The sequence below is a fragment of the Somniosus microcephalus genome, chromosome 1, assembly GCF_052327205.1.
Source record: "Somniosus microcephalus isolate GS21.2 chromosome 1, FLI_Smic_1.0, whole genome shotgun sequence".
Classification (NCBI taxonomy): Eukaryota; Metazoa; Chordata; class Chondrichthyes; order Squaliformes; family Somniosidae; genus Somniosus; species Somniosus microcephalus.
The window spans coordinates 53,874,773-53,890,235 of record NC_140987.1 but is presented as its reverse complement, the minus strand read 5'-3'; the positions used below and the strand labels follow the sequence as shown (position 1 = coordinate 53,890,235).

The 15,463-nt window shown below is 45.0% G+C and overlaps 1 protein-coding gene across 2 annotated transcripts in view; it reads left to right on the top strand.

Annotated features, from left to right (window-relative positions):
- The window catches only part of ufsp2 (ufm1-specific peptidase 2), a 186,592-nt gene that overhangs the window by 78,821 nt on the left and 92,308 nt on the right, over positions 1 to 15,463 (top strand). For both annotated transcript variants that reach the window (XM_085981385.1, XM_085981395.1), the window contains one exon: positions 2,246 to 2,309. In XM_085981385.1, the coding sequence (XP_085837511.1) occupies positions 2,246 to 2,309 (64 nt within the window). The remainder of the gene's footprint in view (positions 1 to 2,245; positions 2,310 to 15,463) is intronic.

The window sequence follows — 15,463 nt, the reverse complement described above, 5'->3', positions numbered from 1 at the left end:
CCATATTCACCCATTTTGTTTTTTCTGTTCTAAGATTACGGGCGCGATTTTCCCAATGGAGGCAGGTTTCGGTTTGGGTGGGTTCCAAACCCGCCTCCACTGAGAGGTGGGAAAAATTTACGATTTTCCCCTAATTGGCCAGTTGATTTCAGAGGTGTGGGTTCCTCTGAGCCAATTAGTACTTTGGGACTGAAACTCGCCCACCCTCAGTTTTTGCCATTTTGCCAACTGTCCCGCCTCCAAACCCGCCTCCTCGGGGCTGGGAAAATCGCCCCCTACCTCTTGAAGGGGACCTGACTTGCTCTGTCAACAATCTGTTTTACAGCTAATGTAGACAGGTAAAATATTCAACATAAAACATGAAATACAGGTAAGCTAATTCAAACCACATTCCAGTGGTGAAGAAACTGTGCACTATAGCACCCTCTCTCCTACCTAAATTTGTTAGGAATTATTTGGTTGGTAATCACTTCCCTCCCCACCCCCACAGGAAACTCTACAACCAGGCATTAGTCAATTACACTATCATAAGCCTGTTAGACTAGCAGGATTCCGAACAAAAAGTAAAATTAAATTGGAGTCAGATTTTTTTTTTGGTTGGGAGGGACTGTTTACAGAAATTGAACTCTTTCTTCCCCTGCTAGACTGCTAACCAGCGGGCAAAAATATATCGGGCCAAATTTTGCTGTAGCAGGGCATCTAACGACAGAAATCGGGAAGTTGCTGTCCGAGTTGCCCTGTTCCTCCAGAAGCTGCACTATAATGGTATCTCGCTGAGAGACTCAGCAGTGAAATGCATGGAAAGGCGTTAAATTGCTGTACTTGTGTGATTATATATCCACAAAACTCACCAGAAAAAGTTAGGGCTTGTCCATTCCAGTTTAAGTACATTTTTAATAGTGTGATAAGTCTTAATTACCTCCAAACAACATCTCTGGCACTGAAAAATAACATTTACAAAAATGGAATCTCATTCCTTTAGATTTTAATTATTGTTGAATATTTTTTTTTAAATTAAATAACTTTTTAACTTTTTCTTTCTGTCTTTTTTAACTCTCTCTCTCTCTCTTAATCCAATCTTTCTTTCCCTCTTTATTTTGCTTTTTGTACCTGATTTGACATTGAATTAAATATTCTAACTGACACTTCCTGATTCAGACTCTGTGCTGCTCATTAACGATTCTTCAATCGGATTGGTTAAGGAGATACACAGTTGCTTTTTTTCAATTTGTTCATGGGATGTGGGCGTCGCTGACATGGCCAGCATTTATTGCCCATCCCTAATTGCCCTTGAGAAGGTGGTGGTGAGCTGCCTTCTTGAACCGCTGCAGTCCCTGTGGTGAAGGTACTCCCACAGTGCTGTTAGGGAGGGAGTTCCAGGATTTTGACCCAGCAGCGAAAAAAGGAACGATATATTTCCAAATCAGGATGGTGTGCAACTTGGAGGGTAACTTGCATGGTGGTGGTGTTCCCATGCGCCTGTTGCCCTTGTCCTTCTAGGTGGTAGAGGTCGCGGGTTTGGGAGCTGCTACCAAAGAAACCTTGGCAAGTTGCTGCAGTGCATCTTGTAGATGGTACACACTGCAGCCACGGTGCACTGGTGGTGGAGGGAGTGAATGTTTAAGGTGGTGGATGGGGTGCCAATCAAGCAGGCTGTTTTGTCTTGGATGGTGTCGAGCTTCTTGAGTGTTGTTGGAGCTGCACTCATCCAGGTAAGTGGAGAGTATTCCATCACACTCCTGACTTGTGTCTTGTAGATGGTGGAAAGAAATTTGGATCTTCATTTTTTTCTATTGTCTTTTATGCTGATAGAAATGAAGAAGTTTTGTTAATTTCTGTCTCGATTTTCTTAATTCATCTGTGCCAATATTGGTATCAGTCCAGCCGTGCATTTGTTCTGTGTTCTGCAAATGTGCACATCAGAGTAAACCTGGAAGTCAAGTGTGTTTTATAGTACAGACGTGCCACCTTGTGGCAGCACAAAGTAATGCTTTCAATAATCAGTTATTAAACACGTTGAGCAATTTGTGATCTTTATGTGGCTACATTTAGGTAAAAGTATATTAATACACAATAATATTTCAGCTAGTTCAACAGCTACATAGTAGACAGATGCATGGAATTTATGAGGTGCTAGGTATGTTTGTGAGTTGTTGCTCTGGTGCACCATTTAAAAATAAACTTATCTGAACAGTCAAATTCTATTTGTGAGTTGTCTTATCACAGTGTACAATTTTTATTTCAGCCTTGAAGTCAATGACTATCTGCAGAAGATTCCCAAAAAGAAATCTGTAAAGATCGTACCTCTGGTAAGCACATATATTTTATAATTTTTGATTTTGAGGACTGCTTGCTTTTACAAGTATTTCTGATGATGCAAAATGTGCAATAATTTTAAGGTATTCAGCCAGACTACTCTAGTAGTAACTAGAAACAGAAAATGCTGGAAATAGAGCATGCTGCCTGATCTGCTGAGTATTTCCAGCATCTGCAGTATTTTGCTTTTGCACTCTAGTAGTTATATACAGCAGGGGCAATTTACCAAGGCTTCAATGGCAACGTGGAGCCTTCATAGCCGGGAACATGGGTTGCAAAATCAGATGCACAGATTGGTGCACTCAATTCATTGTCAGTTTCATTTTGTGCTGAAGAAAAGTGGGCCGACTGGAGGCTTTCTCGTGAATGGGCTTCGTAGTGTCTGGGTGTCCTGGCCTGTAGGAGTAGGCTTCTTAAAGGTGACTATAACATTTTACTTTTAGGTTGCTCGTTCCTTTTTTTTGCTAACCATATTGCTTTTTTTAGATTTTTGTTTGTTTCATCACTTTTTGTTGCTGTTTAGATTTTATTTTTTGCAGTGCAAGGCTCGCTTCCAAATGCAATGTCAACCATCTTATTTGCAGTAATCAAAATGGTCAGGATGGGAATTTGTTTGTGGGTTCCAAAGGCACTTCTAGATTTAGAAGGGGAAGAGCAATTATTGAGGGGACAAAAAGGCAGTAGTGTTTGTATCTCACATGTTATGTACGGAGCTATGCTTATCCCAGGACCCATACTCACTGACCCAAACAGTCCTTTGTGGTCATCACTGCCTCTGGTCCATTTTGATTAACTGACACAACTGTTGATTTAACGGTCTCTTTCGTTTTCTTTTAGCATTAAACAAGTCCCTCATATTTTGCAAATTAGCCATGCTAATATTTCTTGGACCATAATCCTGTATCTTACAAGGCCCACATGAACAGAAAGGGTCGCATGAGGAGAGATTGGGTCGACTAGGCCTGTATTCACTAGAGTTTAGAAGAATGAGAGGGGATCACATTGAAACGTATAAAATCCTGACAGGGCTAGACAGACTGGATGCAGGGAGGATGTTTCCCCTGGCTGGGGGGGTCTAGAACGAGGGGTCACAGTCTCAGGATACGGGGTAGGACATTTAGGACTGAGATGAGGAGAAATTTCTTCACTCGGAGGGTGGTGAACCTATGGAATTTTCTACCACAGAAAGCTGTGGAGGCCAAGTCACTGAATATATTTAAGAAGGAGATAGATAGATTTCTAGACGCAAAAGGCGTCAAGGGGTATGGGGAGAGCGCGGAAATATGGTATTGAGATAGAGAATCAGCCATGATCATATTGAATGGCGGAGCAGGTTTGAAGGGCCGAATGGCCTACTCCTCCTCTTTATCTATGTTTCTATGTTTATACTCAAGTAATGTTCAGATGCTTTCTAACTACAGAAACATCATTGTGCATGTTAATTTGGAAATTGGCCATGGTGCCTTCATTGTGCAACAGTCCACGCTGCCTGAATTATTTTAAGGAGGATTGCTCTTAGGGCTACCGCCTGCATCATGGCTGCTGACTTCACTGAGATACCCTCTAATAGCAGAGTGCACCTTGGTCTGAAAGCCTGAGCATGTTTGCAGTTCCTTGGCTGTTCTCTCCACCTGAGGAGAAAGGTCTGCTGTCCAGCTTTGGCACAATGAAATTGTGTATAAAAATAGGGCAGTGTTTATGTGCAGCACTTTAAACGGTACCACACAGAGGGTGCAGGAATTCCCAACTTGTCCCATGCATGATGGGCCCCACAAGAAAAGTTGAGGTGTACCTGGTTTACTGCATTGACTCAGTCAGTGACCTTTCGCTGTACAGCCGGCGCTGCGTATTTGCTTGCAGGTGGCCTTCAGCTTCAAATAGGGCCATCATTTTTGATGCAAAAGGCAGAGATAATAAGCCTCGTAACCAATGTTCCCCCTCATTATTTTTGGGCCGCGTGGGCCCTTTAAAAATCCGCGCATGTGCGGTGTTTGCATTTAAAGACCGGCTGCGCAGATCCTCTAGAGCGCTGTCTGTCCACGCAGCTTAAAGGGAACATTGCTTGTAACTATAGACCAGTTATTCTAACATCAGTTGTCATAGACAGTCATCATTGTTGTGGGCAAACTAATCATGGAATCCACAATTTGGATGAAATTTGTGCGCATTTAGAAACGCACAGGATAGTCAAGAACAGCCAGCACAGATTTTTTTAAAGGCAAGTTGTATTTGACAAATTTGAGTTTGTTCGAGAAATGACTGTCTCAATTCCCTTTATCTATCATCAGTAAATTTGGTATATCTGGATTTTCCAAAGGGGATAGATAAGTTAGCTCACAGGATATGACAAGTGTCTAGCCGCATGGATAGAAAATTGGTTTATGGACAGTAACAAATGATTAGGGTTAATGGATGTTGCACGGATTGAAGAAGGATTGGAAATGGTGTACTTCATGGGTCAGTCCTAGGTCCACTTCTGTTCTTGATGTGTTTAGCTGATTTGGACTAGAACATAGGGTGCACAATGTCAAAATTGGCTGACAACACAAAACTAGAAGATGTGGCAAACAGCGAGGAGCACTGTAAAAGCATTCAAGAGGACATAGACAAGGTAAGTTAGCAGAATGGGCACACAGGTGGCAGATACAATTTGATGAGATGTGAGAGGTAATACATTTTGGGAAGGAAACAAGGAATGGGAGTGTATACTCAATGGAAAGACACTGAAGGATGTGGAGGAACAAAGACACCTAGGGGTGCAAATACATAATTTCATGAAAGTGTGAGCGCATGTGTTAAATAGAGTTGGTGGATAAGAGCAGAAAAGTAATAACTTCCGGCAACGTATCGGTTTTAAAATTCTCATCCTTGTTTTCAAATTGCTCCATGGCCTCGCCCCATCCGATCTCTGTAACCTCCTCCAACCCTATAAATCTCCGAGATCTCTGCGCTCCTCCAATTCTAGACTCTTGCTTATCCCTGATTTTCATCCCTCCATCATTGGCAGCGGTGCCTTCAGCTGCTGAGGCGCTATGGTCTGGAATTCGCTTTCTTTAAAGCTCAGTAGCAGTTTAAAAACATTTATATAAATGACTTGGATGAAGGGACCAAAGGTATGGTTGCTAAATTTGCTGATGACACAAAGATAGGTAGGAAAGTAAATTGTGAAGAGGACATAAGGAGGCTACCAAAGGATATAGATAGGTTAAGTGAGTGGGCAAAGATCTGGCAAATGGAGTATAATGTGGGAAAATGTGAAGTTGTCCATTTTGTCAGGAAGAATAAAAAAGAAGCATATTATCTAAATGGTGAGAGATTGCAGAGCTCTGAGATGCAGAGGGATCTGGGTGTCCTAGTGCATGAATCGCAAAAGGTTAGTATGCAGGTACAGCAAGTAATTAGGAAAGCTAATAGAATGTTATCGTTTATTGCGAGGGGAATTGAATACAAAAGTAGGGAGGTTATGCTTCAGTTATACAGGGTATTGGTGAGACCACATCTGGAGTACTGCGTACAGTATTGGTCTCCTTATTTAAGGAAGGATGTAAATGCGTTGGAAACAGTTCAGAGAAGGTTTACTAGACTAATACCTGGAATGGGCGGGTTGTCTTATGAGGAAAGGTTGGACAGGCTAGGCTTGTATCTGCTGGAGTTTAGAAGAGTAAGAGGTGACTTGATTGAAACATATAAGATCCTGAGGGGTCTGACAGGGAAGATGTGAAGAGGATGTTTCCTCTTGTGGGAGAATCTAGAACTAGGGGTCACTGTTTAAAATTAAGGGGTCGCCCATTTAAGACAGAGATGAGGAGAAATTTTTCTCACAGAGGGTCATGAGTCTTTGGCACTCTCTTCCTCAGAGGGCGGTGGAAGCAGAGTCTTTGAATATTTTTAAGGCAGAGGTAGATAGATTCTTGGTAAGCAAGGGGGTGAAAAGTTATCAAGGGTAGGCAGGAATGTGGAGTAATCGGATCAGCCATGATCTTATTGAATGGCGGAGCAGGCTCGAAGGGCCGAGTGGCCTACTCCTGCTCCTAAGTCGTATGTTCGTATGTAGTAATCTACTTATTAGATATTGAATTTTGTAAAGAGTAGAAATTGGTTTTCTGTTTGCGTTTGCTTGTACGCCAACATTGCTTTTCATTACTGAGAAAAATCTACTGTAAAGACTTATTTTAATTCTAATCAAATGTATTGATCATCTTTATCCAGAAGTTATCCATCAGTTTGCTTATTCCACAGAAGCGGAATGTTTGCCTGTTTCTGTAGCGTTTAATGAACATTTTTTTTTCATTTTTCCAGTTATTTTGGTACAATGTTGTTTCATTTGTAGCAAAATTTAATACCCGCTTGCACGCAGTATTTGACAGAAACCTTGTTTGTTTCCCAGAATAAAAAACACTGGGCTGGATTTTTCCAACCTCAGCGGATCCGCCCTCTGTGGGAGATATCCGTGACGTCCGTGGCGTGAGGGAACCTTGCATCTGTCTCGATCCCGGCCTCCAACAAGATTTTACATTGATTGGGCTTCTTAAGCCCACCCTGCGAAGTTCCCGGCCAATTAATAGGAAGCGGGTCTAATGACGTCATTTGATGATGCGTCATTAGCCGGTTTCCTTAAAGGGACCATGTCCAAATTGATTTTGACAGTTCTACTGTCTGTGTTCTGCAGCATTGAGGTGCTGTAAACACTGACGAGCACTGCACAAAGGTGCACAACGGCACCCAGGCTCTCCCATGACTCCCTCCGTATGCTTATGGAGGGACTCGCAGCACGCAGGGAGGTTCTCTTCCCTTCACCTGGACGGAAGACACCAACACAGCCTGGTTGCACATTGCATTGGAGGACACAAGCAGGGATGTCGTCAGAAGGACCAGGCTGCCGTGGCACAAACCTTTCAATGATCTCAGTAGATCACGAAATGTTACTGCAAAACCACACTCAATCTCATCCTGCTGTGCCACTCATCACATCCCCATCACTCTGCCTTCCCTACCCTACTCCTGCACACCCTTACTCACACCAACTTACCTTGCACCTCCATCCATCCCTCTCTATCTACATTATCACTTCCCCATCTCACTAGCCACCCCTCACACTCACCCTCATCCTAGTGCAATCATACCAATTTACAACACAAAAGGGTAGGCACTTGGGTGTTTTAGCCTATGTTCGTGTAAACTTTCTGTTAATTGTGTTGTCGAGCATTGAAATCCTTATTGTCACCACTTTGTCTTCTTGGACAGATTTGTGTGCACCTTTGAAAGTGTCTTAGTGAGTTCCAGTGAATGGTGAGACATAACGGTACCCCCCGCCCCTGAATGGTGATGAGTGTGAAAAGAATTATTTGGGCATTGTAGGGATGCTTTATGGTGCTGGTGTGGGGTGGTGCCAACCTAGTGCATCATGTGGCAGCCAGGGTGTACAGTGTTAAGTGAAGCAAATCTGGACATGGTGAGGCCATTGTTGGCATCTCAGGCAGCACTCTGCACAGGTGATGATGCCCTGTGTCCAGTGCAGCATCAGTTGTTTGCAGAGAAGGTTGGTGTGGATGTTGGTGCTGCTGGTGTGCCCGGTGATACTGGTGTTGCGGCTGATCGTGTTGGGATTCTGAGGACCAAGGTGAGATTTTTTCAAGGGCACTGATGCTGATGGAATGGATGGCAGGTGAGGTTGAGACAATGTTGAGATAGGTTGTTCCAAGGAGGTGACAGTGGATAGAGAGATTACTCCAAACACTTCAAAAGTGCAAAAAGCTCAAAAGTGGGTTCCAAATCATTAATGCTCCAGCTTTTAAGATTGGAAAGTGAACAGCTGTGAAATGGTAGGTTTTATACCACTTCTGCAGCTTTCACCTATTCACAGCAATCCACAGTCATTGAGAACCCGACATACTTACCTGACGTGATAGCCGCTCTCCGGGAACCTCGTTGAAAACCTGGGAAAATGGTAAGAACATGGGAAAATGGATCTTAGCTACCTTTTAAGAAGCTTTTAACTATTTAAATTGGCTAACCCGCCGCTTGGTGTCGGGTCTGTTCAGAGATGACAGACCCGACACTTGGGAAACTGACAAGGAGGCAGGATTACAGCGGGATACCGACCCGCTGTCAATCTTTGTGATTTTTGACAGCGGACCCGCCTCCCATCCCGCACTCTGAGCACCGGCAAAATTCAGCCCACTGTTCTTTGTGTAACAAATCTTTTACTTATTGGAAGATTATTGCACAATTGTTCAAATATACCATAGGTTAATATGATACGTGTGTGTATAAATACATATAACATTTTTAACAAGGAATATGAATGATAACGATCAATATCTTAAATATTTATTAAAAGACTATGGCCTAGAAATTCAGTGGGCTGCGCCACCCGTTAGCGCCCTAAGAGGGCACTTAGTGGGTTGGACGCCACTGGCCACGTCTCCCGCTAAATTTAGCGGTACGCTAATGGCGGCACTAGCCGTTAGCGCTGCGCCGCTACCGATGACGTCATCGGTGTGCGCAGCGCCCCGCTACCGCTCCGATCACGAAATTTAGTAGCGGCCCCTGCTTTAACGCCGGTCGATATTTGCGACCGGTTCAGGGGGGCCTACCTGCGGCGGTAGAGGCGCTGAGGTGTGGGGCGGCCATTTTTTTTGCTGGCCGCCTGCCAGCACCTCTCCGCGCCGCCGTCCCCGGCCTCCTGAGCAGCCCCCGCGGAGTGCCGGCTGTGTTCCAAGAGCCCGGCACTTCTCCTCGGTGCCGGGCTCTTTTGCCGGCACTCGCGATCTTTGATCGCGCTGCAGCAGACCCCTCGCCTTTAAGAAGGGGAGGAAGGCCTGCAGTACCGCAGCGCGCCGTCCGCTGCGGCACGTTGCGCTGCGATATTGAGTTGCAGCGCCCCAAGAGGGATGCGGGGCGCCTTGAGTAGCGCCGCGCTTCCCTCTGGGGCACGCAAAGTCAATTTCCGGCGGGCGGCCGCGACTACTTCTGGGGCGCTACTTTTAGCGCCCTGGCGAGGCTGGCGCCCCAAACAGGGCACCACTGAATTTCTAGGCCTATGTATGCATAATAGAATACACAAGAGATGCTCGTTATGGATGTATAATGATTTGAAAGCTCCTAATTATAACATTTTACTCTGTTGTGGATATTTACTATTTAAACAAATCAGATGGCAGCATTCATTTTATCTTTCTGGTTTAATTCTTCTGGGGATTCCCAGATTTGAAGATGGAGATATTATACTTTAGGACATATTAATGGATAGTGACTTGCCGCCTTCCGTTTCTAGAATGGAATCTCTTTGTAAATGTTGATAGCTGTCATATGACATAAGAAAATAGACCAAATTAAAGAATTGACATTTAAAAATGATTAGGAATTTAATTAATATGGATAGTTATGTGTAAATTTGCCAGATGATCCAGTTGCTTTTGAAAAAATATCATTTTAAACTGTCATCATTCTGACTAAGAATGCACAAAGTAGATGCACAGATCGTCTTCTGATGGGAGTAGAAAAATGTTGTTGACCTATCAGAAATACATTTATAATGTTACTGGCAATGTCTTAGTGTTTGCAGGATTCCACTGAAAGTATGGGGAATTTATTTGTTTTTCTGTTTTCCAAACTTGTTGAGATAAGAAGATACATTATTTTAAAGATGTGCAAAAATTAATACAAAGAGTTAGTTAAGTGTCTTAACTACTATCGTGTTGTACCTCGTTGAATGCCCAGTGTTTGCTTTTTTTAAAGAGAGAACAAGTACTAGCTTTATGGGGGGAATTTTCCCAGCCCTGGGGAGGCGGGTCTGCCAGGGAAATGGCAGAAACTGGGAGCGGGTACCAACTGCGCTCCCAACCCACCTCCATACCATCTTCCCGGGAGGCGGGTCCCCGAGTCGCGCATGGACCCGTTTCCTCGAGGCAGGAAGGGGATTAGAGCTAATTAACTGTCTGTTAACAGGCAGTTTTGAGGCTTATCCCCATTTTACACCTGCAATTGCGGGCTTTCTGATGGTTGCGAACCTTGCTAGGGTCAGCGAGGCAAGCAGTGGGTCTGTGGGGGTGAGAGGGATCGAAAAGTCCGCTGTAGAAGTGAGTGATGGGTGCAAGTGTGGAGAAGTAAGTATGAGAGGTGAGTGTAAAGTGTTGGAAAAAGTTTCCTTACCTTTGCTTCTTCCTGCAGGCTTCAACCTTTGAGGATCTAGAGGTGCCTCATCTCAATGGCAGAGATGACAGAATGGCTGCTGCATTCTCCGATGCAGTAGCCATCTGCTTTCTGCTGCGGAGAGGGGTCTTGGTAAGCCTTCTGTGCAAGAGCTCACCTTAGAATAGAGACTGTTAGTGTATGACAGCTTCTGAAAGCTGCCAAACGCTGACAGTTCATCTGTCAAAATGTTTTCGACCGATGAAGCGTCATACGTTGACGTCATCTGTCACCAGCTTTCCCTTAATTGACCGGCAAGGTCAATCAAGGGAAAATAGCATGGGTTGGTCAGACGTCGCTGGGGGTGGGACTGAAACCCGAAAACCAGCAGTCCCGCCCCCAACGCGCCTCCACTGACAAAATCCAGCCCTATGTCTCTGAACCAACCGAGACAATTACATCAAACTGTAATGTTCTTAATGTGGATTGGCTTAAAAATCAGTCTTTTGTAGCTAGTTTTTAACAGGCCTATATTCTCTAGAGTTTAGAAGAATGAGAGGTGATCTCATTGAAACATACAAAATTCTTACAGGGCTTGTCAGGGTAGATGCAAGGAGGATGTTTCCCCTGACTGGGGAGTCTAGAACCAGGGGTCGCAGTCTCAGAATAAGGGGTTGGCCTTTTAGGACTGAGATGAGGAGAAATTTCTTCACTCAGAGGGTGGTGAATCTTTGGAATTCTCTACCGCAGAGGGCTGTGGAGGCTCAGTCGTTGAGTATATTCAAGACAGAGATCGATAGATTTTTGAATATTAAGGGAATCAAGGGATATGGGGATAGTGCAGGAAAGTGGAGATGAGGTTAAGATCAGCCATGATCTTATTGAATGGTGGAGCAGGCTCGAGGGCCAAATGGCCTGGTCCTGCTCCTATTTCTTATGTTCTTAAATCAGAGGGTACTATTCATAGACAAGGTAGACAGTGGGATTCCACAGGCACAGGCGATGCAGTTCAGTTCTTGAGTCTCCACAAGCCCATTTTTTAAAATAACCTTTTAGAAATTAAAAATACCCCAGTAGCTCAAGTTTCAAAAGTGTGGGCCCAGATTTTGCGGGGCCGTGCGTACGTTGTCGTAAGCCTTCAAAATGGCCCCGCAAGTTCCGGGTTTCTGCATGTGCTGCGCATGCGCAAAAACCCAGAACATGCGACCTGTCAAGTTTCTCCTTGACAGATCGCCTGCATGCGCCCCAAAACACTTTTGCTGCTGCAGAGTTGGGCTAATTGTTCAACTACAGGAAACTTTGTGCTATCCGGAGGTTGAATGTCCGGCAACTTTGAGCTAACGGCAGAAATCAGCAGCTGTTTTTGTTAGGTTTTTTTTCTTAACCCTTACACCTGGTAAAAGCAGGTGTAGGGCCTGCTTTTACCAGTGTAAGGGTTAAAATAAATGTTAAATTACATTTTTTTTAAATGATTAAATCATACAAAAACTTTTAACATTAGTTCATGTAAATTTTGGGCCAGATTAAAATTATATTTTTCAGAAAATTAAGTTTTTTGTTTTTACATTTTACATTTTGGTAAGAAAAATATGGAGGTCATATATTACTTGGAAAATACGATTCTAAGTGGGGTAGAAGAGCAAAGGTATCTCTGAGTACAAATACACAAATCACTGAAAGTAGCGACACAGGTTAACTAGGCCATAAAAATAGCAAACCAAGCACTAGGGTTTATTTCTAGAGGGATTGAACTGAAAAGTAGAGACGTTCTGCTAAACTTGTATCGAACCTTGGTTAGACCACACTTGGAGTACTGTGTACAATTCTGGTCTCCATATTATAAAAAGAATATAGAGGAAGTTGAGAGGGTGTAGAAAAGATGACATCAAACTTAGGGGGTGTGGCTAACAGTGATGATATCAATCGACTGCAACAGGACATAGAAAGGCTAGCAGAATGGGCAGACAAGTGGCAGATGGAATTTAACAGAGAAGTGTGAGGTGATGCATTTTGGCAGAAGGAACAGGGAGAGGCAATATACACTTAATAATGGCACAGTTTTAAAGAACGTGCAGGGACAGAGGGACCTGGGAGTTAATGTGCATAGGTCCCTGAAGGTGGCAGGACATATTGAGAGAATGGTTAACAAAGCATATGGGATCTTGGGCTTCATAAATAGAGGTATTGAGTACAAAAGTAGAGAAGTTATGCTGAAACTTTATAAAGTGCTGGTTAGGCCACAACTGGAGTATTGCGTCCAGTTCTGGTCACCACACTTTAGACTGAAGGGCAGCACGGTGGCATAGTGGTTAGCACTGTTGCCTCACAGCACCAGGGACCCGGGTTCGAATCCGGCCTCGGGCGACTGTCTGTGTGGAGTTTGCACATTCTCCCCGTGTTTGCGTGGGTTTTCTCCGGGTGCTCCGGTTTCCTCCCACAGTCCAAAGATGTGCGGGTTAGGTTGATTGGCTATGATAAATTGACCCTTAGTGTTAGGGGGATTAAATACGTGGGGTTACGGGGATAGGGTGGGATATGTGTTGGTGTAGGGGTTACGGGGATCGGGTGGGATATGTGTCGGTGCAGGCTCGATGGGCCGAAATGGCCTCTATCTGCACTGTGGGGTTTCTGTGATTCTGTGAAGCCATTGGGGGTAAAATTGGTTCGCCCCAAAAACGGGCGCGGGGATCGCGATGCGCGATTAACACACACCCATTGAGTAGAATGCAGACAGCATGCCAACTTTGTGCTGCCTGCTCATTATAATGATTTTGACGTGCAGCCAGCGCTGTTCATTGGCTGCACGCATCAGCAGGGGGCCCAATATCATCACTGCCTAGCACTACTTAAAGCTAGCCTGCAATACTTAAAGCTGGCCTGCACCTCTTAAAGGGGAGGTACAATGTGGCTGGAGCAGGTGCTAGGAGTTGTTCTGCAAGTGAATTTAACATGGGAGCGACCCAGGTTTTCAGATGCTGCACTGGAGATCTTGGTGGAGGAGGTGGAAAGGAGAAGAGATGTCCTGTATCCTCGGGGGATGGGGGGAGGGGGTGAATGCCAGGAGTATAGTCCCAAGAACCTGGATGAAATGCTGGAAGAAGTTTAATGATCGCACACGAGTGGTCAAGGTAGTGAACGCATCTTCAAATGGCATATCCTACCAACTGCACAACTAGCCTCAGCCACTGCTCAATTCACCACACCCCCATCACTCACCTATCAACAACCTCTATCACTAGGCCAGGCAAAGGTACATGGAAGAGGCACTAAGGGAAAGCACAAGGGTGATTAGTTTATTTTTGTATGCAATGTGGCATGATTTAATTTATAAATTTGGATTGCAGTGTGTATTTTCTGGAGGCTTTTATTTTTGCATTGTGGACAAGAGGACGATGTGATGGTCAGTGAGCGAGGGAAGGAGTGTTAGTGAATGGGGAATTGGGGTTGAGGTTACTGACATTGCTCTTAAATTATTTGTTCATGTAGAACCTGGGCAGAAAGGGGCTATCTAGGTTGCAGCCTCCCTTCCTCTTCCTCTCCTGCCTCCTCCTCTTCCACCTCCTCCTCCTCGTGCTCCTGTTCCTCAACTTCTTGCCTGATGGGTGGTGTAAGAGTTGTTCCTTTATGATGGCAAGGTCCTGCAGCATGCAGCACACCACGACAAATCTTGAGAACCGCTCAGTCGAGTACTACAGGGCCCCTCCAGAGCAGAATCGTTGCTTTAGGATGCCAATGGTCTGTTCTATCAGATATCTTGTGGCAGCATGGCTCTCGCATGGGTTGCGGGCCTGAGTCTTGAGCCATGCCGTCAACAGATAGCCCTTGTTGCCCAGTAGCCAGCCTTTGGTTTGCCGTGATAGTTGAAATACAGCTGACACAGGGGACTACTGCAGAATTAAGGCATTGTGACTGCTGCCAGGATACCGGGCATTGACCTGCATGATGCGCTACCTATGGTCACACAGCAGCTGCACGTTGAGGAAGTGGAATCCCTTTCGGTTCAGGTAAATGACAGAGTTGACATGCGGCGCACGCAAAGCAATGTGCGTCCAGTCAGTGGCACCCTGCACCAGGGGGAAGCTTTCAATTCTTGCAAACCCTTGTTCTCGCTCTGCCTGCTTCTCTCTGGTAAGAGGGAATGAAATGAAGCTGTCTCACTTTACATAGAGAGCCTCGGTGACCTCCCTTATGCATCATTGCACTGCAAACTGTGAAATGTTGCTAATATCTCCAGCTCCAGTCTGGAAGGAGCCAGATGCATAAAAGTTCAAAATCACGGTCACCTGGTCAGTCGCTAGCAATCTGTTCTTTGCCCTGCTCTGAGGTTGGAGTTGTGGCTGCAGCAGTTGACAGATTTCAGTGACGACCTCCTTAGTGAAGCGCAGACATCTCAAACATTGGTCGTCACTGAAGTTCAGGTATGAAAATTGCTCCCTAAGCATCCTGAGCGGATATGGCCTCCTGCTGAGAGCACTTCTCCCCCCTCCTCCTCCTCCCTCTTCTGGCAGCTTGTCCTGCTCCGCGTGGTCTCTGCTCATTCCCCCAGTCATGCTCAATGCCAAGAGAAAGGCCTACTAGTCCACCTATGTGTGGAAGCAACTGGTTTGTGCAGAAGCCTTGAAGTCAGCAGAAAAGTACTTCAGCACCTACCAGCCCACTCCCTGTAGATTATTGAAACTTTAAACAACTATAGAAAGCACCTAAAATGTGTACAATTGCAGCAACTTCCAGAAGAAATAAATCAGCAACTAACCTGTAAGTAGTTGATGATCCTTTTAAATAGCGCTGGTGGGGGGGGGGCCTTCATGCTACTTAACGTTGTGTTCAGCTGTGCGGGGTTAAGAGAGGACGTAAGCTGGAGCGTGAAGGTCCAAAATGACAGCGCGGACGTCAGATCAGCGCTGCATGCTGATTGATTTCATGATCTGCCTGCTCTGCATTATCACAGAAACCCCACAGTGCAGATAGAGGCCATTTCGGCCCATCGAGCCTGCACTGACACATATCCCACCCG